This window comes from Rutilus rutilus (assembly GCF_951802725.1).
Source record: "Rutilus rutilus genome assembly, chromosome: 10".
Classification (NCBI taxonomy): domain Eukaryota; kingdom Metazoa; phylum Chordata; class Actinopteri; order Cypriniformes; family Leuciscidae; genus Rutilus; species Rutilus rutilus.
The window spans coordinates 7,750,081-7,770,410 of record NC_140215.1 but is presented as its reverse complement, the minus strand read 5'-3'; the positions used below and the strand labels follow the sequence as shown (position 1 = coordinate 7,770,410).

The following is a 20,330-nucleotide window of genomic DNA, read 5'->3' as shown; positions in this document are numbered from 1 at the left end:
TTATATTTTCCATATATATATATATATTTTTTTTTTTTTGTCACACAACCTAGAATGTTGACATCAACAGTTGCAGTTGCACGGCCACTGCTGTTGACTGCCTCAATTATGTATGTAGCTGTATCATCCCTCTTGGTCTTAGCAATGGACAGTTTTGAGTGGCCAGGTTTGGTATCAATTGTGATTCTGTCATCTGGCTTCAGGACTAAGTCAGCCTTGGTCCATTTGACTTTAGGCTCTGGTTTGCCTGTGATGTCAGCAGGGAGTTCAATCTTAGTGCCAGCTTTAGCAGTCAGGCCAGCCAGCAGCTTTGCATCTAGTTGAATCTCTGGAGGCTCTGTGAGAGTGGAAAGTAAAGCAAGCAAACATTGAGCTTAACCTCAATCATAATGTCATAATGTCTCAGAATATGAAAGCATAATCTAATAAAGTACCTTTAGGATCAACGGCCAAGATCTCATCTGTCGCCTTGCAAGGCCTACTTGCACCCAGTTTGTTCAAAGCCCTCACACGATAAGCATACCACTGTCCTTCAATTAGACCAGTCACTTCAAACCTGTTTGTAGAGTTAATTTAGTTTCACTTTTGCAAGTATGCACCACAATTCAGTTTACAAAAAAAGAAATTTGAAATGATCACTCACTTAAGCTCAGGCACTGGATCTCCACATGGCTCCCACTTGTCAGTGCCACGTTGACATTTGTCAACAATATAACCTTTAATTGCAGTTCCACCATCCCATTTGGGAGGCTCCCATGACAAGAAGATCTTGCTGGCAGACTTGTCTCGCCATTTAAAGTTTTCTGGTGGGTCTGGTACAGCTGTAAATCACACGCACCAACACATGAATTTATGGGGTATTTCATACTTTTGACATTGTGAATATTTAACACTGACTAATCTCTTATTAGTATTGAAACCCACTAGCAGGTGAAGACACATTCACTGGCTCATCAATATAGGCAGGTTCTCCAGGGCCACATTTGTTACAGGCAATAACTCTGAACAAGTACTCCTTTCCCTCAACAACATCTGTGACGGTGTATTCCTGGTCTTGCAAACCTGACATCACCTAAAATTAAATAAGCACAAGGAAACAGATCACTGTAAGTTCGCAAAACAGTTCACAGAAATTAATGGTCAAAGATATGTTAATGTTTATACCTTCACCCAGGTCTTTCTGGAGACCTCACGCTTCTCAACCTGGTAGCCGGTGATTGGACTGCCTCCATCATGATCAGGTGCCTCCCACATCAGATGAACATGCTTTCTGGTCACTTCTGCAACCTTTAAGTCTTTTGGTGCGCTTGGAGATGCTGCAGGATAAAAAAGTATAACTCTTTACTTTTTCCTTTCTGAAATGTAAATTGATGTATACATGACTATAATAAAAGATTGTGCGTACCAATGACATTAACTTCAATCTCTCCTGAGACACTGGTCACATCATTTTCCAGCATCAAGGAGTATGTGCCTTTGTCAGGACGCACACTTGGGGTTATAATGAGCTCTGTGAAGGTTGACTTTGTAACCATGGACACACGTTCACCAGCCGTTAGCGCATTTTCACCGAACGTCCACTTTGCTGTGGGCACCGGGTACCCAGTGATAGGGACACGAATTGCAAGAGGGTTAGGGACAATAACCTCCAGACCATCCTTAAATGCACTCAAGTCCAGAGTGGGTGCAACTGTGTCAAGAGAAGCAAATCATGTAGAAAGCAACTTGATTTGACTTGAAGATTCAGATGTATCAAAGAGTTATGTAGGGTGCAATAACGCAGAAATCACTTACAGTGTGGATCATCTGCCAACACAGGTCCAACAATGTTTGAGGGATCAGACTGCCCGGCTGCATTCTCAGCAAGTACTCTATAGCTGTATTTTTTTCCAAATTTCAGGCCTGAAATCTGTGGAAATGATTTAATCACAAGCATTTCGTAACATACTTATAAGCACTATAACAATCAAAGACAAAATCTCTTTCAAGGAAAGTCAGTTCACTAGGAGGTAGTTCACTATTTCAGGCATACAAGACATTAGAATAGGGGAAATACTGAAATCTCAAAATTGATGGCCAAATTCAAAGTCTAACATTGACTGTCCCATAAATGATGTTTCCTATGCTTAAATAGCATTAAAAAGCATATATTTCAGGTTGGTCTTTGGCAAAGATTGAAAAGCTAGCACACTTACCCTGTACAGTAGGTCCTGGCAAAGCCTAGCATTGCATCTGAGCCACTTGTCTGTGCCTTCTTCACATCTCTCAATGACGTAGCCAGTGATCGCTGTGCCTCCATTTTTAAAGGGAGTCTCCCATGTCAACAGACAGGAATCCTTGGTCTGTTCAGAGTGTGTCAAATTCAGTGGAGGGCTTGGTCTCTCTGTGAATCAAAACATTGGATACATATATTACATGTGAAAGCTTTCATGTGTGCTAAAGTAATGATGTTTGGGATTTTACAAACCGATAGGGTCCATGATCTTCACTGGGTTAGTGGCAGCACTTGGTTTGCCAATTCCAGCCTTGTTCTCAGCCTTAATGCGGAAGATGTATTCTTTGTTCTCAATAACATCATTAATGATAGCTGTGCGTTCATGTGGTTTGGTCACCATGACCGGAGCCCAGTTCACAGAAGTTCTATCACGTAGCTCAATAATGTATGATGTGATCTCAGATCCACCATCGAACAGTGGTGGTTCCCAAGAGACGGTGGCACTAAACTTGTTGACATTTTCAACAATAACTTTCTGTGGTGGATCAGGAACATCTGGAGTGTGTACAATTAAAAAACAAATTGAGAATCATTGGCTAGGGTGCACAAAAACTTGACTTTCAGATATTCTTGACTTACCAAACTTATTCTTGGCTTGAACAGCTTTATCTGTCTCAACATTGGGTCCACTTCCGACTCGGTTGCGTGCACAGACACGGAAGAGGTACTTGGAGTCTTTCTGCAAGCCAGTTACACAGTACTCTGTGCTATCGGCACAGTCAGTGGCCAGAGTCCAGGTCTTACGTTTGATATCACGTCTCTCAACCACATAAGCCAAGATCTTGCTGCCACCATCACTCTCAGGCTCTTCCCAGGCAATGCTGACCTCACCGTCAGCAGTGTCAACAACATGAAGGTTCTTCACAGGCCCAGGAACATCTGAGAAAAGAGAAATATTTTTAAACAATACAATATTGGGATGTATTACTAAAACAAAATGATATACTATGAAAATAACTTACCAATAACTTTTAGGTTTATGAAAGCCTCTCCTTTTCCATGTTTGTTTTGTATGATGATTTTATAGCGGCCTTCCTCTGACTTCTTAGGATCCTTAAGCCTGTACTCTGTCCTGTCGATAGAAGTGTGAATATTGTCTTTTGGCAGACTGATTTTATTGTAGAACCACTCAGCCTCAGCATGTGGGTAAGCGTTGTAAGGAACTGCCATAACAAATGGCTTTCCAGCATCTGTCACTAGGTCTTGATCCAAGGTTTTAATTGTTGGTATGGCTGTTGAGAAACACCAGGGCATTGTAAACATGCATTGCATGTGATTGTGCTTTGCTTGTAAAACATTTAATTTATATTTATATATATATATATATATATATATATGTCTTACCAGCAAGCTCTAGCTTGGCTCTGGCATCTTTGTCCTTGGCAATGCATCTGTACTCGCCTTGATCACGTGGCCTAATTTCACACACTTGAAGCCTGTGAATCTTACCCTCGCTCATCATCTGGTACTTATCACCTTGGACAATGGTCATGTTGTTCCTCAGCCATTTGACCTCAACTCTGTCTTTGTTGAGCTCAACTTCATACACAATATCTGAGCCTGGGGGCTCAAACACATCTGTGGGTGGTCTGACAATCTCCACAGGAGTTTCTAAAGAGGTGAAAAAGTCATAAAGACCATTTAAGATTTCACTCATTTCCATGACTATTCTACACCTGGAAATCACAAATTTTAAAATTTTGTGATATTTTCAGGTTTTTGATGGACACTGAAACAAACTTACCCTCAACAAAAAGACGGGCTCTGGTTCTCTTGTCATCCACTCCACAGGCATATTCACACTCATCATCTGGTCTGCACTCCTTTATACGCAGTCTGCATGTTTTGCCATCTCTCTCAAATTGGAATCTTAAAAATAAACATAAAATGCATATTAAACATCCTCAACCCAACAAAAATACCCTTAACAAAAGCACTCAGAACAACACAATGCATCTTACCTTGGTCCTTCTCTGATCTCCCTGCCATCTCTGTACCATTTGATTTCAGCCTTCTCTTTCGAAAGTTCACAAGTGAACTCAGCATCCTCAAACTCTGTGATGGTTTGGTCTCTGAGCTGAGTGGTGAAATCAGTGGGTGCCTCACTAATGATCAGTTCTGCCGTGGCCTTATCAGCACCAGCAACTACAGTGTATTCACCTTCGTCTGCAAGGCTGCAGTCCTTAATGGTCAGAGTGTGCTTGTCCTTGTCCACTCGATATAGAATTCTCTTGCTAAGAGTGATTTCCTGACCTGCCTTCATCCACTGTACTGTCAAATTTGGTCTGTTCACCTTGCATGAGAAGCTGATGGTCTTTTTCTCCTGTGTGTCAACATCCTCAGGAGGAACAATGATTCTAAGATCTTCCTCTGTGGAAATGAAGGTGTATGGTAAGTTAACTAGGCATGTGATTTTGAAACAAAGTCTAAGTCTCAAATCCATTTAGTTAAAATCTTACTATATGATGCAGGTTAGTTGTATAAAGTCTTTTGCAGGACAATTAATGTCATATTTATTAGAAATATAAGGCTATGTAAGTATGTTATTTTATATTTAAATATATTTTATAATAATTAAATCCTTTAAAATAATGTTTTAATACTTGTCAAAAACATATGGCAGCTTTTAATTAATCCCTTAAAACCCCTTTACTGTTAAACTAATTCAAAACAGTCCACTAATTACCCACTCAAATATTATTATTTTTTGATGGTTCATGAGAGATAAAAATAAACTTTTATATAAACACAGTTGCAGTATTCAGAGAAAATATTTTCCTTGCAGACATATAGACTTTTGTTCATGAGTCTCTACTTTTTTTTTAAGTCAATAGTTTTGCAACTTAAATTGGATTCTCACACTCAAAGTAAAAAAACTATTAACTATAAAAAATAAAGGACATCCGTGTATGTCATACCTTGCACAGTAAGGTTGGCAGAGCTATCTGCATGTTCACCACGCTGGTTGGTCAGTGTAATGGTGTAGTTGGCCTCATCTGATTTGTGGGTGTCTTTGATCCTCAGAGAGAATACATTGTCCTTCTGGACCATGATGAACTTGCTACTTTCAAATAATGTCTCATTATTCTTCAGCCATTTGGCCTTTGCACCCTCAGTGTTAACTTCACAATTGAGGACAGTTTCTTGTCCTTCACTTGCCTTTATGTCTCTGAGAGGAGTGACAATCCTGAGCTTTTCTGTAATAAAACACAGCAAAACATCTGAATTTTCATATTTCTGTCAGCATTTCTCAAAAAATAAAAATAAAAAAAAATCCCGCAACATGCTGTACATACCAAGCACAGTCAAATCAGCTGAGGCTCTTGTGGTTCCAATTAGGACTACAAACCCTCCCTCATCCTTGAGTTCACAATTTTTGATAACAAGAACTCTCTTTTTGCCCTCAGAAATAATGTCATATTTGTCATTTGACTGAAGTTCCTTATCTCCTTTGAGCCATTTCACTTCATATGTGTCTTTGGAGACTGAGCACACAAATTGTGCCTTTTCACCTTCAACCACTTCCTGGTTTTGAGGCCTAGCAATGAACTCAGCGGCAAGTTCTAAAAGGTTAAGAAAGAAAAGTTAGAAAAAATGGCAATCGTAAGTATGGAGCACGTTTATAGAAACAAGGAATACATTTTATAAGTAAAAAATATGAAGTACATTTTCAGGGACAAGACAAAGTCTCACCATTAATCTTCAGGTTCCCCGTGGTCTGTGATGTCGGAAGTTTGCAGTGGTACTCTCCAGCATCATCCATTCGGAGGCCCTTAATAATGAGGATTCTCTTTTTTCCATCTGCAATATGCTCATATCTACCAACTTCAGGCAACTCTTGGTCACCCTTGTACCATGAAACCTCCGCACTGGGCTTGGAGACCTCACAAATCAGTTTAACACTGTCGGTTTCAGTGCCTTCAACATTAGCCAAGTTCTTTGTGAATCTAGTCTCCTCCTCTGTTGTAAGAGAAATCAAGCAAATCAGTCTACTGTTCAAAGTAAGCTGTTGAAGTCTGTTTAGACTACAAATAAACAGGATAACTTACCAACGACAGTCAGCATTCCAGAGGATTTGGAGGTCCTGGCATCACATTCATATTCTGCTTCGTCATCAAAGACAGACTTGCTTATAATGAGAATACGTTTTACTCCTTCAGAAATCATCTCATATTTTTTGCCTTTTCTGATTTCATTGCCATCTTTGAACCAGCGAACCTTTGCAAAAAGGACAATGGAATATACCGATAAATTAAATTTCAGACATAACATTCAATGATAAATTGAACATTACATAACAGAATATCTAACATTTAACTTATGAATTACACTGAAAAAATAAGTTAAAATGTCAGTTGAAAAAGAGATGAATAAAAGGCTTAAGGTGATTAATAAAAAAACTGAATTGAATATTAGACAACCAACCTTTGCACTTTCACGAGACACTTCACATTCAAATCTGGCAGATTCCTTCTCTTTAACCTCAACATCATGGAGAGGCTTTGTGAACTCAACATGCGGAGCTGAAAATCAAAAGGTAATCAAATTCAGTGATTTATTTTTTCATTATAAGTACAATTCAATTTTTTTTTTTTTTTTTTTTTCTGGTTGACTTACGTTCAACATTTAAGAAGGCTGAAGTCTTGAACTGTTTAGCATCACAGGTATATGTCTTTGAGTCATCAAGTGTGCAGTCATGGATAACAAGTTTTCTTTTACGGCCATCAGCAACCATGTCATACTTCTTGGTTTTGCGAATTTCTTGTCCATCTCTAAACCACCTGACCTCTGCTTTCTCTTTGGAGACTTCACACTCTAGTTCAGCAGTGGCTTCCTCTTCCACAGTCTGGTCCTCCAGAGGTTTGGTAAATTCAACTGGAGGCTCTGTGCAGCAAATTAATTTAATTTGTTTTTTTGCAATTCACTGTTTTTAACAATACAGTTATACTTTCCAGTGCTAATATTTTAAGACAGGCTTATTATATCTTTATTTTAAACAGCGAAATACACTTTCTTACACGTTTAAGAATGTTTTGTGTTATTGAGAAGCACCTGAGCTAGATTATAGATAGATATTTACTTACCCTGAATGTGAGCATGTCAGGCCAATTAAAAAAATACATGTGATGCTTGTTAGTAAAGAGGGTGCAATTACAGTAAATCTACTTTTTATAGTGAAATGACACCCACCATTTACAATGAGTTGAGCCTGTGTCAAGAAGTCCTTTGCAGTGAGTTTTACTTCTCCTGCTTCTGTCAGCTTCACATCCCTAAGGGTCAGTGTGTGAGTTCTGCCTTCTGCCCGGGTCACCACCTGTGCGAATCAAACCAATTGATAAATCAATCCCCCTTGCTGTGTCAAGGGTGGGGGAGGCTATTTACTGCCCCTCTGCAATAGACATCAGCAGCTGAGCACTAGGAACTGTTCTCAATTTCACACCTCTACTGCCCCAAATATGTGCCCTGGGAGTCAATTTATAAACTCCTACATTTGGCTTGTGTAACTTCAAATAAGGCTAAATTATCTAAGATAAATGAAAAGATTGAAAACTGTTGTATATGATTTGTTTACAACTAACATCTTCCTTAATTTATCAATAGAAATAAAACTAAAAATAATATATATATATATACATATATATATATATATATATATATATATATATATATATATATATATAACAAATTAACGTAACAGTCTTAAATCATCAATTCAAGAATTCTGCAGCTAAATCTTTTTTATTTTTTTTATTGTTCAGTACCATTTCTAAAAACTTTAATTTCTAAAAAACTTCAGTACCATTGAAGTTCAGTACCATTTCTAAAAACTTTCATTTCTAAAAACTTATATTAAATACCTTTAGTTCTGTTAAACAACATTATAAATGTATTTATGTGAAAATAATAGCACAATAATAATTTTCTAAAATCCATGTATATTGGTAAACCTAATATGAGTGTTTTCCTGAATACAATGCAGTAGCTAGAAAGTACACACACTGAAATCAAAATATCTATCTGTCCAAAAATAAAGACAACTGGTAAAATTAGGGTTAATTTGTACTAAGAATCAAGTTATCATACAAACATATCGGGAATAAAAAACATATCTTGACTTGAACCACAGCTGTCATCACCTAAATGTATGGCCTTTTACCAAAACCATTTGCAACACAACATCAGTAAGATAAGAGTATAATGTAAAATAGGCCATTACTGAAGATCTAAGTCACACACATTGCAAATGACATGGCAAACAAGTTTAAATGCTTTAAACAAAACATAAATAAATACATGCACTGCTATATACAAGCTATATCTGTAAAAAGGCCTCTTGCCACCTGCCACTGCACATAGAGTCTTGAAGTTGAAGCAGTTAAAAATAACCAGAGGAACGCTTGCAGAGCAGAATCCCCCTGTGTGTTATCTCAAAACCCGGATCAAATGCTCAACTGGTATCCTGATCCCCCAGGTCCTTATATGAGGAAAGCATTTAACTCACAAATGTAAAGAACTATCATGCAATATGCAGAATTTTGTTAATAATTGTCTTTAAGTTGTTAAATATGTATTTAATCCTAGAGGTTAAACACAATTTACTACAATTGATTTTCATGTACTGGTATCCCATTAGCAGTGTATCACCTAAAGGGTCAGAGCGACCATCTTGAATTGATTAATTCAGGTATGATTCAATTATTGCATACACAATAAAGTGGCACCAACCCTTTTTTCCCCAAAAACCACAAAAGACATGCATTAAGGACAACATGCACACTTACTCTGTCACTTGGTTCCAGCTTTGTACCCCCAAGGAACCATTCCACAGGTATGCCCTCATAAGACAATTCGCAGTCAAAGGTTGCAGTCTCTCCAGCTGTCACTGTTACATCCTTGAGAGGCCTCAAGAGGCCTATCATTCGTGCTTTGGATTCAGGAGAAGACATTGTCAGTCACCTCCAAGTTCCAAGAGACACTGGTAATCCCTTAACTACAAATCCACATAGCGCTTTCCCGCTGACAAAAGGCCACTGCTCTGGAGCCCATAAGCCTCCAGGACAAGTGGGATTCAGCAAGAGAGGTACTTGTGTTGGGGGCCTACTTTATTTGCATATTGAGTTTCCTTAAGATGTATATGGTCAGAAAAAAAAACTGGAGGTAGGTCTGTTGAGTCTCTGCCAATCACTGACAGAGCCTCTCTAGATATGGCATGCAGATTCTAAAATAACCGCAACTCCTGATTGGCCACTAGCCCACCCCTGTAATGACACCCTGCTCAGAAATCTGTTACTGTCAATCAACCTACTGGAATTTTCCAGGAAAAGGAGAATGTTACATGTTACATGTAAAATTATAATAGACAAAAAAACCCACATCATTGTTAAGGGGTGGCATGTCATAACAGTGTCCCCTGCTTGTTACTAAAGCATCAGTATTAAAAAACCAAAAAAATAGTTTGGCTGCCAAACCTATCTATAAAACATTAATCCCTGCCATAATAAATGCTTTTCACACCCTGTTATCACTACATGACATCTGTCAGAGTAATTTACAAGCTAATGATAAACTGCAGTGGCCGACTAATTTAACTGCCTTTAATTCACATACTGTATTCTAAAGCAGCACATATCATCTGTCTTGTGACTCAACACAAATTGTTTCTTGTCTGTCCACTGATATACAATTTCTCTGGCGTATCCAAAATGCAAAGAAGGAATCGTATTCATCACTCTCACCTTTAACTCTGAGCTGAGCCTTAGATTTAGCATTAGCAGCACTGAAGTCTACACCACCAGCCATATCCATGCGGACATTGTAAAGGATAAGCATGTGCTTGGTGCCTTCCTCCTTAATTTCACAGTCCTAATAAATTAAATAAAAAACATGCTTGAAAGATCATTTTAGCACAGAGAACAATTCACAGTAATTCAAATAAAATCACAATTTAGCCCAAGAGTAAGCTCTTAAAGGAACAGTTCACCTTAAACTGAAAATTTTGTTCTAAGCCATAAGTAACTTTCTAAATTTCAAACTATCCATCACACATAGTGCACAATAAGTACTTAATACTTTAATAATTTTATGGTGCTTTTGTGAAAAGACTATTATGCAATTTTATGAAAAATTAGTTTGAGTTTAGAACAACATGAAGTGTGTACATGACAGAATTAGCATTTTTGCATTAAATATTCCTTTAATACAATTCATTATAAGGATTTATTTGAAATTAAATTATTCTTATTAAGTAAATTATAGCTCTGATAAACATCAAAATGTCCAAAAAGCATCTGTAAGTTATGCTAATATGCTATTGAGAAATCACTCTTTGGTATTTTGGAGCAACAGAAATTACCGGTGACTGGTGCAGGGCATCTCCTTTGAGTTTCCAGTGTCCATGAACATCCTCCTCAGAGATTTCTGTCTCAAAGCGAGCAGTCTCTGTCTCTGTGACCTCCACACTGTACAGTGGACGGACAACCTTAATATCACGTTCTGCAGAGAAAGGAAGAGGAGAGGAGTAGTGACTAGATCATACTAGTTCATAGTGATTTTATCAATTGAATCTATTAATCTATATGACTATATGGAATTTAAAGCAAAACACACAAATACATAAAGTACATACCTTCAATGTTAAGCTTGGCTGTTGTTTTGTCAGAGCCGCAGTCACACACGTAATCCCCAATGTTGGCCTTCTCTGCCTTCTTTACTGTCAGGATACGTTTCTTTCCATCAGCCTTGATGAGGACATTCTTAGAGGGAGTGATCTCCTTGCCATCTTTGAGCCATTTCACCTGAGCAGATGATTTGCTCACTTCGCACATTAGGACAACCTCATCCTTCTCAACTGCAGTGTAGTCTTGCAACTTGGTAGTAAAGTAAGGTTCTCCCTCTGTTGATATACAAGAGGAAATTGAATTTAATTAATTATAAGTACTATAAGATACTATAATTAGTCTCCAATTTTTTAACACCTACCAAGTACAGTGAGCATTGCCTCACAGGTTTTTCCAAGGGCCTCAGCTTTAATGAGAGATGTGTCATCAATAGACACCTCTTTGAAGGACAGAGTATGGATCTTACCATCCTCGGACATGTGCACCACTTTGCTTGGATGCAAACGCACGTCATTCTTATACCAGGTGACTTGAACCTTCTCATGAGAGAGTTCGATGCTGAATTCTGCAGTCTCACGCTCCTTAACAGTGACATCTTTAATGGGTCTGACAAACTCAAGACGGATACCTGGCGAAATATGCAAGCACATGATTCAATCTGGCAGTAGTCTTCACTTAAAACTTTACAAAAAAAAATAAAAATTTTAAATAATGTATTATTTTCTCCCCCTTACCCTCAATTACAAGTTTGGCAGACGTTCTCTTGTCTTCAGCCTCAAACAAGTACTTAGCCTCATCCTCAAAGGAAGCAGATTTGACCACCAGAATGTGTCTTTTGCCCTCCTGAAGTACCTCAAATTTATCATCAGGTGTAATCTCCTGAGATCCTTTCAACCAACGGAAGCTCTTTGGCTGTCTTGAGATCTCACACTCAAACCTTGCTTCATCTTTCTCATATACATGCACATCAGCCAGAGGTGTTACAAAAGTAATGGGAAGCTCTGCAAAAAAAAAAAAATATGAAGAACATATCCAATAATCTGTAACAGTGGCTCTCAAACTGTGCTCTGTGAGCTGATTTTGCAAAAAAAAAAAAACTTAAGATTTAAATAAATAAAATAATTAAAATTTACAAGCACTCACAACAATCAGTTGTTTCACTTCAATAACTTAGAAGTAAGTTATTGAACTTAGTTGTAAGCAGCAGTCTAGTTAATTCCAAAGAATTAAATAATAAAACAGCAGTCTAGAAAATAGTAGATCAGTAAAAATTTAAGAATTGAATTATGTATGTATTTAGGAAGCTGGCCTAAAAGTGTAATTGGTAGTTTGCAGTTTCCCCCAGAACTGAGGAGTTCCACACGTTTCATTCGATTAAGTTTGCCGGTCGCAAGAAAACGTTTTAGAACCACTGACTGAGAATCAACAATGGCAGCATAAAATGTAGGCATGATGTACCTTTCACTTTCAAATTGGCAGAACATTTTGCATTGGCACCCTGGAATGAAACCTCTCCAGATTGGGACACTTTGCAGTTGTACAAAGTTAAGATGTGCTTAGCTCCATCTTCAATGATTTCAACATCCTGTTGCCACAAAGATAAAAATACAATTAAGTCGTACATGCAAATGTTACATTTATCACCATTTCAAATAGTTTCAGTAGCCTTACCGGTGATGAAGTGAGGACTTCCCCTTGCAGTTTCCATTGGCCATGGACATCATCTTCAGAGATTTCCACCTCAAAACGTGCTGTCTCACCATCGAAGAGCTCAACACCATACATGGGTCGCACCACTTTGATGTCACGAGCTGAAAACAAAAAATATATATATAAAGAGAGAGAGAGACAGAGAGATCAATTATTTATAGAACAAAAAAGACCTGAAACATTCCAGGCATTTTTGTAGAGCAATTTAGAGCAAAAAAAAAAAAAAAAAAAGTGCCCATATGACCATAACCTTGAACACTGACCTTCAATGTTCATGGTGGCCGAAGTCTTGTCTGTTCCACAGTCGCAAACATACAATCCTTTTTCTTTGGCCTCAATTTTTTTGATGTTTAGGATTCTTCGTTTGCCTTCAACTTTTATGGTAATCATCTTGGAGGCTTTAATTTCAGTCTCATTGTGGAACCATTTCACAGGAACATCTTTGCTGAGCTCGCAGTCAAGATTTACCTCATCTTTCTCAACTGCAGTGTAATCTTGCAGTTTAATTGTGAAGTAGGCATCTCCCTCTATATTAAAGTAAATACAATATAAAAAGTTAAAAAGTTTAGAGAACCAGTAATGTAGTTTGTGGAATAAAACACTGTTTTATATGATTATTGTTTAGTTAATGTTCACTAGATTACAGATTTCAAGACCACTTATTTTACCACCACCATCATATATATAAAAAGTTACCTAGCACCGTCAGGTTTGCTGTTGTCGACAATCCTTTAGCCTCTGCTTTTATTTGGCAAGTATCATCTAGAGTAGCATCCTTGATTTCTAGTATATGTTTCTTTCCATCAACATGCATAAGTACAGTTCTGCTCGGATGCAATTTTGTTTCATTTTTGTGCCATGTCACTGGAACATTGTCATGGGACAGTTCAAGCTCAAACCGAGCCATTTTACCTTCCTTAACAGTTTGATCCGATATCGGTGAGATGAATTTCAGCCGCATACCTATAATGTGTTAGTCCATTGCAAAACCATTTTAGCTTGGTGATTTTGTGAACAAAACAAAATTTTCAGAGGACCCTATGGTGACTGATATATGGCTTGAATGAAAACTTACCCTCAACTGTCAGTTTGGCTGTTGATGTTTTACCCATCACTTCAATAGTGTATTCTCCCTCATCCTCAAATTCACAGTGGTTTATGACCAACATGTGTTTCTTTCCATCATCAATGATATCATATTTTTGGTCTGATGTTACAATATCAGATCCTCTCAACCACATAACTTTAGGCACATCTTTTGTGATCGTGCACTCAAACTTTGCCTGTTTCTTTTCATGCACAGTAACATCCTTCAATGGGACTGTGAAGTCCATTTCAATTTCTATAGGTGTGAATAACAGTTATCACAAGATAGTTATTTTTCACCCTCTTCAGTTTATAAATACTGCATTTCTTGTTCAGACATACATTTTATGCTGCTCATCAACATACCTTTGACTGTTAGCATTGCACTGGTGATAGCATTTAAAGCTTGGTAAGATACTTCTCCAGCCTGGTCAAGTTGAATATTTTTCAATGTGAGGAATCTTTTATTTCCCTCTGCTCTGATATCACATGTCTGAGGATGAAAAATTATAGAATTACTTGTGTAAAAATAGCCTATATAAAACTGCATCTTCTTCAATTATATATTATCTTACCGGTGATCTTGTCAGAACCTGTCCTCTAAGTTTCCATTCTCCAGGCACATCATCTTCTGAAATTTCAGTATCAAAGTTGGCCTCCCCTTTCTCGACCACCTCCATACTAGCAAGAGGCTTCAAGATCTCAGCTTCACGCTCTATATTTTTGACAGTCAAAAACAATATTTAAAGGGAATACAAAAACAATACTCTGCAAAAGGAAATAAATGAAATGTCTGTCTAACACACCTCCAAGAGTGAGTTTTGCTGCATATCTACGGCCCTCAACTTCTATGGCATACTCTCCAACATCATCAGGTTGAGCATTCTTGATTGTAAGAGTCATATCTTTTCCATCCTTTTTCACTTCAGTCTTATTTGTAGGGTCAGTAGGAATTTCTTCATCTCCCTTGAACCACTTCCAGTTGGGAGTGTCCTTGTACAGTTCACACTTGAACGTGGCAGTAGCCTTTGGTTTTACATGCTGGTCCCTCAAAGGTTTTGTCAACCAATCTCTGATTATTTCTGCAAAGGTAGATATTTAATTTAGTCATTTTTGGTACAAAACTATTAATAGATAAAGTAAATAACTATAAAGATGCCCATATGCATACCAATGACTTTGACATTGGCTTGTGTCTTGATGTCCTCACACTCGCAAGTGTAAACGCCAGCATCATCATCATTTGTGTCTTGGATCGTCACAGAGCGCTGCAGTCCAATAACATTGATTTGAATTTTGCCAGCAATTTGCTTGAGCTCTTTTCCGTTCTTCTTCCAGACCACATCCCTGTCCTTGCTCAACTCACAGGTCAGGTACATTGGCTGTCCCTTAATCACAGACATTTCCTCTTCCAGAGTCTTTGTGAACTTCACTGGTAACTCTATCAAAAATAAAATTAAAAAAACAGAAGAAAATCTCAATTCATGTGGTATTATTTTTTTGTATACAGTATATCCTTTAAATGAGATGACAGTATATTCATATTTTTTACTCATAATCAGCGCACTACCTTCAACAATAAGTTTAGCCGTTGAGGTCTTCTCCTTGTTGCCAAGCTTTGCAACACATGTGTACTCTCCAGTGTCTGAAAGCTGTACATCAATGATTTGCAGTTTGCGGTCTTTGCCATCAGATGTGAATTTGTGCTTTGGACTCTCCCTCAGATTGCTTCCATCTTTCATCCAGGTGGTGATAGCCGTAGATGGAGAGATCTGGCACTCAAATATAGCTGAGGAGCCGATTGACTCAGCCTCCTGTAACACAATATCTTTGAGCTCCTTCACAAATTTTAGGGGGACCGCTTTGAGCTGGAAACCAAATGGTGAATCTCCTGGAGGTTTGTCACCACCAGCGCCAGGCTTCAAACCTCTGCCCCTTCCACCATCACCAGGAGAAGGAGTTTGTCTTGCTGTAATGTAAAAAGAGGATTAATGAAACTAAAATGTTATACTTGAAGAAATAATTAGTAAGCACATTCCTTCCAGAGCTATCATGAGTGAATATATAAATGGTTTAAAATGGCTAGGGAAATTTTTTTTATTAATAAACATACGTTTCAAGCCTCTGCCTCTTCCAGCTTCCTCTTTAGGCTTTCCCTCTGAACAAACAAAAATCAATTATTTTCAATTCATGGACGTGAAAATTTTAATTAAAATGTCAAGTAATGAAGAAACACTTTGAGACAAATGGGAAAATACTAAATATAGGGAATGAAGGGTCATGAAGATGATAAAAATCATGCTTCCAATTAATGGGAAGTTAGATGACAAGTTATGATCCAAATACGATAACCGTTCCTACCACCAGTGGTAATAATTCATAGATCAATGAAGACACACAGATAAACAACAAACAAGATGAAAAGACATTCAAATATAACACACATGCCACAATGAAGATTGAAAGAAGATGAAGGCAGCAGACAAGATTTAGCAGTTTTATGTGGATGGACATGGATGTAGACATGGAAGTTATCTGGGAAGATAATAAATAACAATAGGAGGCTGGTTTCCATAGCACGGAAAATGAGGCATTCAATGGTGTAGTTCACAGCCACCCTCTCACCTCGTCTACCCCCTGGCATCCCAGGAGTCTCAAGTGCCCCTTCCTCCAAATATCTTTCTTCAGAGCCTTCTGAGCCATAACTGTCTCGAGAAGCAACCTCCCATCCCCACGCTTCTTCTTCATCTTCAGCTTCAAATTCAGCCTCAAACTCTTCTTCAAATACCTCTTCCTCAAACTGGGTTGACACTTTTCTTAACTGTACAGCTCCAGGAGACAGCTCTTTTAGGACTTGAATATCCTCTACTTCAGAAATGGGAAGAGTTTCTTCAAATTTCTCCACCTCAGGTGAAACCTTTGAAGGTACTTTTTTCAAGATAACAGCTTCAATTGAGTCTTTGGGTGAAACTTTCTTAGGCTTCTTTGCTAAATCCTCACTAGGCTTCCTCTCCAAAGGAACTAATTCAGTTGACTTTGGTTTCCCAACCTTGGGCGAAGGAATCTTTTTAGGCTCTACACCACCCTTTTCATGCTCAACGGGTTTTAGAATTATGTCTTCTTTCTCCTCAGCCTCTTTGGGTAAAATACCCTTTTTGGTGACTATAGGCTTCTTCTCATCTTCCTTTAGTGTAATGTCCTTTACCGGGGTAACCTTTTTAGGCAGCATCTTTTTGTCTTCTAGGGGTACTTTAGTTGGTATCTTCTGAACCTCTTTACCTTTGTCTGGAGTTTCTTGACTCTCAACTCTTTTCGGTGGAATACTTGGTTCTTTTTTAATTTCATCTTTTGGTGCTCTACTAAGTGGTGACAATTCAGTTGGTTTTTGTTCTTTTGGCTCTGGAACCTCCTTTTCTTTTGGTGATCCAGCTGAAGGTTTCTTCGTAAATGGTTTAAGTTGAACCTTCTCAGACTCCTGATCTTTAGATGGAATTTTACCTTTACCTTTAAATAATTTCTCTGTAGGCTCTGAAGGTGCTTCATCTTTTGGAGGTCTGGTTACTGCTTTAATAGCAACTTCCTCTGGCTCCTTTTTATCAGGAACCAAGGGCACTTCTTTTTTCATGAGGACATCAAGTTCTTTTGGCATTTCATACTTTTCAGGTCGCTCTCCTTTCTGAAAAGTAACTGGTTCTCTACTTCTGTCAAAAGTTATAGGTTCTCTTCCTTTTTCATCTTTTTTGATGTCTTTTTCAGTTTCAGCTGGCGATTTTACAGGTTTCTCAAATGGCTTTAATTTGACAGATTCTTGTTCTTTTTTTTCTAATGGTAACTTTTTAACCTTTTTCAGTGCAAAGCCAGGCTCCTCTGGTGTATCTTTTTTTGGAACCTTTCCTATTGTCGTGTTCTTTGCTTTTTCTTGTACTTCACTTTCTGGTTTTATCTGAGGTGATGTTTGATCAGGATCAACAGGACTCTTTTTGTCTACCTCAGGTTGAATTGTCTCAACTCTCTTGGTAGTTTCGTAAGTCTCAAAATGCATTTCTGCCTCATAACTTTCAGTTATGATAACTTCAGTGTGAGCCTCAGCATATACTTTTGGGCCTTCTTTATATTCCTCCTCTTGTGGTTTGAGCACTTTCTTCAGTTTGACCATTTCTTGATCTTCGTCTTTATCTTTGGATACTCTCGTAGCTTTCTTCAAGGTAGGCATTTCAAATCTTCCCTCTTGTTCCTTTATTTTAAGAACTTTGCCTTTAGATTTGGAAATTTATTGCATTATAAAGTGAACGGTACATACAAAAAAACAACCACAGGACATTTAACACAGTAACATCCTTTGGCCTCCAAGTACAACAAACTATGACAAGACAAAACATAATACAAGACTAAAGAACACAATCAATAACAGACAAAGTGACAAAGGTGGAACTGACAACATACAACATTTTTTAATACACATAACCAAATTCAAAATAACATCACAAATACAATTAGAGAGAACATCTAATCTAAAACTGCTTAACCATCTGCGAGAAAACATTTTCGGTAAGATTTAAACATTTGTAATGCTTTTACCTTTCTTTCCTGGTCCAGGTGCAGAAACTGGTCCCTTTTCACCATCTGATTTAGAAATGTGGTCACAAAAAAAGTTTACAATAACAATATTTATTATCTACTGCAAAGAAAAGTGTCTAAATTAAATAATGAAAATCAAAATGTGCAGAAAATGAAGACACCTCTCTTTATTAAGTGGAAAGGGGATGCTCTTAAGTGCATTCACTTAATAGCTTACACATAAGAGAAACACATACAAAACAACAACTTGACAGACATTACGGCACACCTTACAAAGTTTTTACATTTGAGAAGCAGATTATGACCTACCTTTTATTTTTTTTTATTTTTTTTCAATTTAAATAATTCCCTAAAGATATATTATAAACAGTGGGAGTTATTATGAAGAAAGGTTTCTGTTTCAGTACCTTCCACTGGTTGGACTAGTACCGGTTCTTCCTTTGGAGCAGGCTTTGGTTTCTCTGGTTCTTTAGGTGTCGGTACTTCAAAAGGAATTTCAAAGATATGATGAGATTTCTGTACTAGACATTCCTTCTCAGCACATTACAGGGATGTAGACTTGTGGTTACCATAATACCTTTTGTTGGAATTGTCTTCTCTTCTTTGGGCTTAGAGATGAGTTTATCTTCAGCCTTCTTATCGACCTCTTTAAATTTAAATAAAGTGTGTTGTTTGATGTCAATTTAAGTCGAAAGACATTTAAGATAACAATGTGATGAAAGAACAGACTATTTCAAACCTCTATCGAGGTTAAGAAATAGACACAGATATTACAAGCATGACATACAACACATGAAATGCTCTGCTTAAATCTACTCTATATGCGTATGTTAAAATAAAGAATCAGTTATTTTAGTTGTAATGTGCAAAACATTCTCATGACCTTACTGTATATGATGCTCTATAGATTAAAATTGTGATACAAGATACAAGTGAACATCAAGATGAGCAGTCATAGGGAGGTGAGATATGTAGAGATATCACACAGCTTACATTTTAAGTAACTATTGTAAGAAAATTTGAAGATATTTGCTGTGGAAATTGTTAGTCAGCATTAAGAACTCATGCAAACAACTACAAGGACATGCATTCACATAGATTTGACAGAACATGTTTTAAGCACCACAAAGAGATTGTGTCTTAACGACACAAAATTGTGATAAAATTAAAGACTAATTACCAAGTCAGAGTGGTTCACTGAGCATGAACTTTTTATCATTAAGACTGTTAGAGACTTAAAATAAGACCAATATTGTTACACACACACAGAACACAAATGATACAGAACAAAATAAAAATATGACAGCAAATGTACAGTATGTTAAGGCCCTCTATTGAGGTTAAAATATGCTAAAGAAACAAACTATTGTTGTTAGACAAAACATATCACAAACAAAACAAACAAAAAAGTACCTTCTGGGGAAACTCTCTTTGCCTGAGGCTCTGGCAAAGATTCTTTCTTTCTTTCAGGTTCTGGAGATGGTTTCTTTTCAACTGTGAAAATTACATGATGAAAAGTTATGATGAGAAAAAAATATATATGTACAAGATATGAAGGATTCGACTTGTCAAAAACAGGACAAACAATGAAAAGATACCACAATAATATGACAAACTGAAACATATAATTTAGTATGACATACAAAGAGTCTGTTGAAGAATCCCCATTGTACCTTTTTGGGGTGCCACTTCTTTCAAAGAAACAGGTGTCTTCTCTAGAGATGGTGTCTTTTCTGGAGATTGTTTCTTCTCTGGTTCTGCCACTTTACATCACAAATAAAATTTTACATTATAAACCCAAACCATTTTACCATTAGACTCAACAAATATAATATAAAATGTTTTTACACACTAAAAAGGAAAAATGATGAACACTCATAAAAAGAGGTTAGTCAGAGAGCAAAAAAAAAGAAGAAAAAAAAGTATGTCCTCTGGCAGTATCCAACTTGATGTAATTGTAAGAAAATGTCTACTTTCTGTGTCAATAAATATTGATTACAGCAGACAAGTGACATACGAGACCACACAGACATATAAACAACTCAGTATATGATTAAAAGAAG

At 37.3% G+C, this 20,330-nt stretch overlaps 1 protein-coding gene across 1 annotated transcript in view; it reads right to left on the bottom strand.

The window, feature by feature from the left end:
• ttn.2 (titin, tandem duplicate 2) overlaps positions 1 to 20,330 on the bottom strand; it is a 167,306-nt gene that overhangs the window by 79,508 nt on the left and 67,468 nt on the right. Inside the window, exons 100-143 of the mRNA XM_084421002.1 lie at positions 19,941 to 20,030; positions 19,681 to 19,761; positions 18,845 to 18,913; positions 18,675 to 18,749; positions 18,268 to 18,312; positions 16,315 to 17,943; positions 15,803 to 15,847; positions 15,260 to 15,658; positions 14,861 to 15,130; positions 14,496 to 14,771; positions 14,265 to 14,404; positions 14,056 to 14,182; positions 13,679 to 13,945; positions 13,300 to 13,566; positions 12,867 to 13,130; positions 12,565 to 12,704; positions 12,352 to 12,478; positions 11,628 to 11,894; positions 11,255 to 11,521; positions 10,902 to 11,168; positions 10,629 to 10,768; positions 10,012 to 10,138; positions 9,058 to 9,200; positions 7,466 to 7,589; positions 6,893 to 7,159; positions 6,701 to 6,798; positions 6,325 to 6,493; positions 5,969 to 6,235; positions 5,572 to 5,838; positions 5,194 to 5,472; positions 4,237 to 4,645; positions 4,020 to 4,144; positions 3,620 to 3,886; positions 3,238 to 3,507; positions 2,855 to 3,154; positions 2,468 to 2,770; positions 2,196 to 2,383; positions 1,795 to 1,909; positions 1,406 to 1,690; positions 1,165 to 1,316; positions 925 to 1,072; positions 644 to 821; positions 435 to 556; positions 50 to 337 (exon numbers count right to left, since the gene is read on the bottom strand). Coding sequence (XP_084277128.1) covers positions 50 to 337; positions 435 to 556; positions 644 to 821; positions 925 to 1,072; positions 1,165 to 1,316; positions 1,406 to 1,690; positions 1,795 to 1,909; positions 2,196 to 2,383; positions 2,468 to 2,770; positions 2,855 to 3,154; positions 3,238 to 3,507; positions 3,620 to 3,886; positions 4,020 to 4,144; positions 4,237 to 4,645; positions 5,194 to 5,472; positions 5,572 to 5,838; positions 5,969 to 6,235; positions 6,325 to 6,493; positions 6,701 to 6,798; positions 6,893 to 7,159; positions 7,466 to 7,589; positions 9,058 to 9,200; positions 10,012 to 10,138; positions 10,629 to 10,768; positions 10,902 to 11,168; positions 11,255 to 11,521; positions 11,628 to 11,894; positions 12,352 to 12,478; positions 12,565 to 12,704; positions 12,867 to 13,130; positions 13,300 to 13,566; positions 13,679 to 13,945; positions 14,056 to 14,182; positions 14,265 to 14,404; positions 14,496 to 14,771; positions 14,861 to 15,130; positions 15,260 to 15,658; positions 15,803 to 15,847; positions 16,315 to 17,943; positions 18,268 to 18,312; positions 18,675 to 18,749; positions 18,845 to 18,913; positions 19,681 to 19,761; positions 19,941 to 20,030 — 10,143 coding nt within the window. The remainder of the gene's footprint in view (positions 1 to 49; positions 338 to 434; positions 557 to 643; positions 822 to 924; positions 1,073 to 1,164; positions 1,317 to 1,405; positions 1,691 to 1,794; positions 1,910 to 2,195; positions 2,384 to 2,467; positions 2,771 to 2,854; positions 3,155 to 3,237; positions 3,508 to 3,619; positions 3,887 to 4,019; positions 4,145 to 4,236; positions 4,646 to 5,193; positions 5,473 to 5,571; positions 5,839 to 5,968; positions 6,236 to 6,324; positions 6,494 to 6,700; positions 6,799 to 6,892; positions 7,160 to 7,465; positions 7,590 to 9,057; positions 9,201 to 10,011; positions 10,139 to 10,628; positions 10,769 to 10,901; positions 11,169 to 11,254; positions 11,522 to 11,627; positions 11,895 to 12,351; positions 12,479 to 12,564; positions 12,705 to 12,866; positions 13,131 to 13,299; positions 13,567 to 13,678; positions 13,946 to 14,055; positions 14,183 to 14,264; positions 14,405 to 14,495; positions 14,772 to 14,860; positions 15,131 to 15,259; positions 15,659 to 15,802; positions 15,848 to 16,314; positions 17,944 to 18,267; positions 18,313 to 18,674; positions 18,750 to 18,844; positions 18,914 to 19,680; positions 19,762 to 19,940; positions 20,031 to 20,330) is intronic.